The sequence below is a fragment of the Lactuca virosa genome, chromosome 7 (genome assembly GCF_052849685.1).
Source record: "Lactuca virosa cultivar CGN04683 chromosome 7, Lactuca_virosa_CGN04683_v6, whole genome shotgun sequence".
In the NCBI taxonomy this organism is placed as follows: domain Eukaryota; kingdom Viridiplantae; phylum Streptophyta; class Magnoliopsida; order Asterales; family Asteraceae; genus Lactuca; species Lactuca virosa.
In genome coordinates, this window is record NC_136432.1 from 217,043,614 (window position 1) to 217,050,713 (window position 7,100).

The following is a 7,100-nucleotide window of genomic DNA, read 5'->3' on the forward strand; positions in this document are numbered from 1 at the left end:
GCTATCAAATCTGAAGACTCAAATGATTGGATGCTCGCTATGCAAAATGAGATGGAATCCTTGCAGCGAAACAGTACTTGGAATTTAGTTCCTATTCCGAAAAGGAAGAGACCAGTTAAATGCAAGCGGGTCTATAAGCTCAAGGAACCTGTCAACCCAAATGATAAACCAAGATACAAAGCTCGGTTAGTAGCTAAAGGCTACAGTCAGATTCCTGGTATTGATTACACTGACATTTATTCCCCAGTTGTCAAACATACTTCCATTCGTGTATTGTTGGGGTTGGTTGCTTCTAACGATTTTGAGTTAGAACAACTTGATGTCACTACAGCTTTCCTAAATGGTGAGCTTGAGGAAGAGATTTTTATGCAACAACCTGAAGGTTTTGTAGTTCCTGGAAAGGAGAACTACGTATGCAAGTTGAACAAATCTCTTTATGGCCTCAAGCAGTCTCCTAGACAATGGTACAAGAGGTTTGATTCTTTCATGACCAGTCACAAATTCAGCAGGTGCACCTATGATAGCTGTGTTTATTTCAAGAAAGGTGACAATGGTTCAAAGATCTACTTACTCTTGTACGTGGATGACATGTTGATTGCAGCAAAAGATATGAAGGAGATTCAGAAGTTAAAAGACCAGTTGAAAGCTGAATTTGAAATGAAGGACTTAGGAGCTGCCAAAAAGATTTTAGGTATGGAAATTATTCGTGACAGGAAGTCTAGGATCTTGCATCTTTCTCAGAAAAGTTATATTGAGAAAGTCCTAAGACGCTTCAATATGCACGAAGCAAAGTCTGTCAACACACCTTTTGCAGCTCATTTCAAGCTATCATCCGCTTTGAGTCCTACTAATGAGACTGATATGGCTTACATGGCACGTGTTCCATACTCTAGTGTTGTTGGATCTTTAATGTATGTTATGATCTGCACACGCCCTGATTTGGCTTATGCTGTTAGCATGGTTAGTAGATACATGGCGAACCCGGGGAAAGAACACTGGAAAGCAGTACAGTGGATTTTTCGTTATTTACGAGGGTATGTGTTTACACTAAATGGTTGTGCTGTTAGTTGGAAAGCCCAGTTACAGTCTACAGTTGCCCTGTCTTCTACCGAGGCAGAGTACATGGCGATTACAGAAGCAGTTAAGGAAGATATCTGGTTGAAGGGGTTATTCGGAGAACTCGATGATAGAATAAAGGTGACCACAGTTTTCTGTGACAACCAGAGTGCTATCTTCTTGAGTAAAGATCAAATGTTTCATGACCGAACAAAGCATATTGATATTCGTTATCATTTTGTGCGGGATATCATTGAAAAAGGTGATTGTGTTGTGGACAAGATTCATACAGATTATAATCCCGCTGATATGTTCACTAAAAGTCTTCCTATAGCCAAGTTCAAATTATGTTTGGACATGGTGGGTGTTTCTGATCGCAGTTGAGCCTGAAGGCTCGTGGTGGAGGAAGTATTATTTATTTTTTCGGAAACAATTTTTCTCTATACAAAATTGCAGTTTTTTATGGAAGTTTTAGAGTTTGATGAGCTAAAGGTTTTGACTAATCGTAAAGCATGACTTGCTTAATTTTGATGTCAAGGTGGAGATTGTGGAAAAGTTGCCTCCAAAATTAGCAAGTGGCAAATAGTTCAGGGGTTATTTCCGTAACTTATCATTCACTATTCATAGTTTGACTATGAATAGTAATCTAATATGAAATTGAAAATGAAATTGGACGGAATGGAGGCGCAGACATTATTATATGTGTATAGTAATATGCAATATGAATTTGAAGATTGTAGGCGCAGCAATTTTGTCTTGGACGGCATTTTTGTTTTCTTCTTTCATTTGTATTCTCCTCTTTGGCTATAAATAGCCATAGAGATTTAACCCACGAATGACCCAACAATCAATATATATATATATATATATATATATATATATATATATATATATATATATATATATATATATATATATATATATATATATATATATATATATATATATACTGATACACCACCATATATTTTAGCCCTCTCATTCTATTTGTAATCTCTTTCATAATCCCTGTAAACACTGCAAATTATAGTGAATTGTTTCTCGGCTTCCTCCGCCCGTGGTTTTTTTCCCGATTTGGGTTTCCACGTAAATTCATGTGTCTCTATTCTATTTATTTTATTCGTATTTCGTTGTGATTATTACGCTTTGATAATTTTTGATCCCATTCCGCATTGAGCTAATATTATTTAAGTCTATTCGGATCATTCGTATTTCACAACAGTCATAAGAGAAGATAACAGCTCATCAGTTGACTGATGCCACAGGCTCTCTTGGTTATAGCCTTGAAACCCTTCAATGCTTTGTGATTCCTCTTTCATGGTTGATTTTGGCAATGGGTCAAATATTGCATCTGACAATTGATTCCTGAAAAGTGTAACATTAGTTTAATATAATAATTTTCATTTAAAATTTGAACTATTGTTGTGAAAACTAATTTATCCTACATACTACGTAGTACAATGATCGAACCTATTTGGGTGGGTTTGTCCATTCATTCGATTTGTACCATCACAAACATTTCCAGGCCAACAATTGAGATCCTCGTTTTTCGATGAACTTTCTCCCTGTTGCATCTCAATTATCAGTCAAATTTTTTAAACAACAAGATTAAAATATCAGTCATATATGTGCAACTTTTTATGTGGGGATACATAAACAAGCATCATATGATGAAATGGTAAAGTACGATTGGTCTTTTTATATATCATTCTTACATAACTTGCAATGATAGTGTTCTACTTGTTTACCTATTCACAAAACAATGGCAAATTGCAATGAAAGACATACAATGGTTTAAAAAGCTATTTTTCAGTTTTATTCGACTGTTACCTGTAATACGCTTGAATGGTATGCGGGTGGCTGGTTACTTAACAAATATTCCTGTAATAGAACAAAATTCAAATGAGACTCTTACTTTTTATCTGTTTTCTGATCTGAAGTACTGTGATAGTGAACATCTATTAAGAGCAGCAAGACTACCTTGCGTTGTGTAACTGGGCCCAACGTCTTATAAAGTAACTTCTCATACGATTCATAATCATAAAGTGATGTAAAGGTCATTGGATCTGGCTCAAATATCCTTTGATTGAATCATAATCCAAAGTAGAGTCAGTAAATCGACATTTTACTACTATGCTTGTGGAATCTTTATCCCCAAAACCAAGTCTTTTGTAGACGGTTCTTTCTACATATGTATTGTGTTTTTGGGTAATAATATCCACAAACATTTTTCATATACATAGACAAAAGAACACAGAATTGAACCTTAATTGTTCCTTAGCCATATGAATTTGATGATGTAAGGTGCTAATTTCTTGATGGATTTCCTATCACACATAGAGTTTAAAAAAAAAAAAAAAAAAAAAAAAAAAAAAAACTGCAATGAGTTTATATATTTTAATATGGGGTTTGAGTTGTTTTTTTTAATAAACAAATGTCATATTGGTACCTCGGATTGCACATCGATCGCTCCGGGACTGTTCAAAACAAAAAAGTTAGCAATTAAAGGGTTTTTATATTCGAATGTTTGTATCATACAACTTTCAATAAGTTAAAATCTAGAGTCGTCAAGATACATAAAATAGTATATAGATGACATTAAAAAGTTATTTCCTGGAAAAAAGTAAGACCCAAGAAAACGAGACGAGTGAGAGAGAGAGAGAGAGAGAGAGAGAGAGAGAGAGAGAGACAAACCAAGGAATATGGATGGCCAAATCATTTTCACTCCTGATCTTGCTTAGGAGGTTGTTCAAATACTGCAATTTTCATTAGATTCAAAACTGTAAATACAAAAAAAGAGATTAATCATTTGGCTTTTGTAAATTGAATAAAAGATAGTAATCATTTCATAGAGTCTATTAATTTGGTCATTTATCTCAGTTGAATTTTGTTCAGGTTAAAACATGCTATAAGACAACCAAATAAATAAAGAGATGAATGTCATTGTGCACTTGCTCATGCAATTTCAAAGAAACGACATCATGTTTTCCCAATTTTCTTTAGGCACCAATTCAATAAACTTGTTAATATTATAGGGTCTTCTAGCAACTATATATTGTCTTCAACCTCGTACGTAAATTCAATAACACAATGACAAAAAGGTGATTATACCACATGCATCATAGTGTAAAATTGCATGGGTGACTTAGAAACATACCTCTCTATGTTGAATCACACTGCAACCAAAACAAGAAACCAATATTTTCATGCATCACACGATGAATTCAGAGGAAGTAATGAAATCTAGAGAGAGCGAGGGAGAAATATTGTATATAAGCACCTTCCTCTATCAGAGTCCGAGAGATTTACGAATCGATTAAGCACATCTTCTGTTCTGTAAAACAAAATTGTGCGTTACAAATTCATTTTTTCAAAGTCCAAGAAAACCATATTGGAAATGGAGAATCTGTGTTGAAATCAATATCCAGAAACATAAAGAACAAGATTAGGGTTATGGGATTGGACCTTCGTTTACAGGAAAAGTGGTTAAGGCGACCTGATGGAGAAAACATGATGAGAGCGATGTCGATATCACATAAAACCGATAGTTCATAAGCCTTCTTAATGAGTCCATTTCTACGTTTGCAAAATGTGACCAATCTGCTTGTGTTGTTCTCGATTCTTTTCATTGGAAGCTTATTTCGACCCATTTGTTATTATATACACGCCCCTTTCTCTTTCTATTTCAAGAAAGATATAACAATAGAAAGTAGTTTCTTTCTAAAAACAGAAATTAGTTTGTATTTGTTCTCTTAAAATTCCAGTTTTCGAAAGATGAAGAAGACGATGAAGTCACGAAGGGAGGAGGAGGAGAGAGAGAGAGGGAAAGAAAAGGAATGAAGAAAATGTGCCAAAATATTAGTGGAGGGAAGAGGTCATACCTCTCCTTTTGTTCAGGTTAGGTGTAAATGAATCTCAAATTTTTAACGGTGTTATATTATGTGGAATTGTTTGTTCATTTTGACATATTTTGATAAAATATATGAAACATAAAAAACTTATGCATGTTAGCATTAGTAAAAGAAACTATGCTAACATGTGCCGGAAAGAATAGAGAATTAATGGTGACATACTCTAACCAGCACCGGCTAAGATTCCATTGGAAAGATAATCATAGATTACAAGCTTCTCAACTTCTCCCCAGTAAAACCTACGTATCTTCACTACATTCCGATGCCGGAACTTACCAATATTTACCCTCATTATCTTCTCAGACTCCCTCGTCTTCTCCACTGGGCTCTCTCCAATCCTCCGAACCGCAAAGGCCATTTCTCCTACACCACCACCGTCCACGACCGCCGTGTACATAATGCTCCCACGGCTTGAATCCAATATATACGCCGACGCCTTCAACAACGTCTCCATGTCCAACTCTGTCTCCCCATTCACCATAACCAAATTAACATCTCTTTTTCTCTTCGTTGTTCATGTGATTATTATTACGATTATTTCTGTTCTCATGGTCACCTTAGGGTTCGGATTCAGTTGTCGTTTCCGATGTTCGTCTCTGATTATGCAATGCAAGCAGGAGCAAGAAGTTGACACGTTACCTTTGGGTTCTATGACTTTGTCAACATTGATTCCTTTCGTGTTTTGATTCGTTTTCGTTTTCCGAAAACGGTATGCGACTATGCGTATAAGAAAAGAACGGCGAGAAGCACCATAGCAGCTACATCTCCGACAACAATGGCTATAATTTTTCCTGGCACTTTCAGGCCGCCGTGAGTATTCGACTGTCTGGCTGTTTTGGGAATGGCTGCGGTGGCGGTGGCGGAACCGTCTGATGAAACATTTGTCGGGATTGAATGTGATGACGGAACTGTGCACATTTTCTTGAGCGGTTTCCCACACAAATCCAGGTTTCCGGCGAAGTGCTCTTCTTTCTGATTGTATAAAGGCAACATTTTTGGGATTTGACCCGTTAGAGTGTTGAACGAGAGATAAACGACAGCTTTGTTTTTTGTGTTACTGTTGAAAGATTCATGTTTTACTTATACTTGCAAAATACATTTATGTTGTTTTCTGCTTATACGTGTTTTACTAGATCAAACAGTCATAGACATGTATTTCATATAAACAATTATAATTTTTTTTTTTTTTTTGTTTTTTTACAAACCAGCGAAACTAAAAATATATTACTGTTTGAAAAGATCAATACATTTAAAGAAAGTAATTTTAAGTTGTGTTGGCATCAATGGGAAAAGGTGTCAGTTTAATCTGGAAACATTCACTTTTTTCAAAGGTATTCTCTTTTTAATTTTACGAAGTTGCAGCATTTTTTTCCCATATTTGGAATAGCCTTAAACTAGTTGATTAAAATTCTTTCACATATGGGGTCTTTTCGGCATTTTGTATTCCGGACTTCTTTGTTGCACATTATCCTAGTATACTTGCATATGGGGTTCTATGTATCTCTTCAACAAAGGTGCTTGATTGTATTTGACAATTTTGGAACTTTGTTTCGTTATATAAGGGATAAGATACAATAAAGAATCTCTCTGATATTTAAACTATGAGACAAGGGATCTATAAATTCTTTATGCCCTTTTTTTTTTTTGACAAGAAGGTTACTTGTTCAAGTCATGGAACAATGTCTTTGCAAAATGTAATGAAATACGATAGACAAAGACTCTCTTTTGTAGCAATTGCATTCAATTTTTATATTTCTAGCTAAGCTTATTTATTTAATACTAGAAGTTCTCAGCATATCTAGCTAATCTTATTTAAGTAGAGGTCTTTACAAATTGCAAAGGCTGTAATATTTCCTGTTTATATAATATTTTTGATAAATTTATAAACATTTTATAAGTGGATAGTAATTTATTAACTGTATCTTATTGTAGTTTTTAGTGAAAATTTGAAAAGTACTAGAAGCTAGAAGAGAGTTATTGTTGGACCTGGTTGAACTTGTAAGCTCTATATTGATGCTGGAACAGATGGAAGCTTTCTTAGCTTTGTATTGATTGATTTTTTGTTCACTACGGAATTAACCATTTACTTTGAGTTAGTTAATGTTTATGTGAATGAAGTCATGAACACTAAAC

At 34.8% G+C, this 7,100-nt stretch overlaps 1 protein-coding gene across 2 annotated transcripts; it reads right to left on the reverse strand.

Annotated features, from left to right (window-relative positions):
- Positions 1 to 2,023: 2,023 nt before the first annotated feature.
- On the reverse strand, positions 2,024 to 4,803 carry LOC145126097 (agamous-like MADS-box protein AGL104). 2 transcript variants are annotated; one of them, XM_079061514.1, is made up of 10 exons: positions 4,522 to 4,803; positions 4,337 to 4,390; positions 4,214 to 4,232; positions 3,751 to 3,812; positions 3,506 to 3,533; positions 3,322 to 3,383; positions 3,037 to 3,136; positions 2,887 to 2,937; positions 2,527 to 2,621; positions 2,024 to 2,421 (listed from the first exon to the last, which is right to left on the reverse strand). In XM_079061514.1, the coding sequence occupies exons 1-10, from the start codon at positions 4,704 to 4,706 to the stop codon at positions 2,259 to 2,261; spliced, it is 819 nt and encodes a 272-aa protein (XP_078917640.1). In that variant the 5' UTR covers positions 4,707 to 4,803; the 3' UTR covers positions 2,024 to 2,258. The 2 variants fall into 2 exon arrangements, with proteins under 2 accessions (XP_078917640.1, XP_078917641.1); XM_079061515.1 differs by having other exon boundaries at positions 4,337 to 4,385; positions 4,522 to 4,731.
- Between the last annotated feature and the right edge of the window lie 2,297 nt (positions 4,804 to 7,100).

What these genes read in the sequence shown, in the direction of transcription:
- LOC145126097 (XM_079061514.1), bottom strand. Translation starts at nt 4,706, where the DNA reads ATGGGTCGAAATAAGCTTCCAATGAAAAGAATCGAGAACAACACAAGC. An exon ending in TTGGCCATCCATATTCCTTG is followed by an intron (nt 3,534 to 3,750) that starts GTTTGTCTCTCT and finishes TGTTTTGAACAG; the next exon opens with TCCCGGAGCGATCGATGTGC. An exon ending in GCCCAGTTACACAACGCAAG is followed by an intron (nt 2,938 to 3,036) that starts GTAGTCTTGCTG and finishes GTTCTATTACAG; the next exon opens with GAATATTTGTTAAGTAACCA.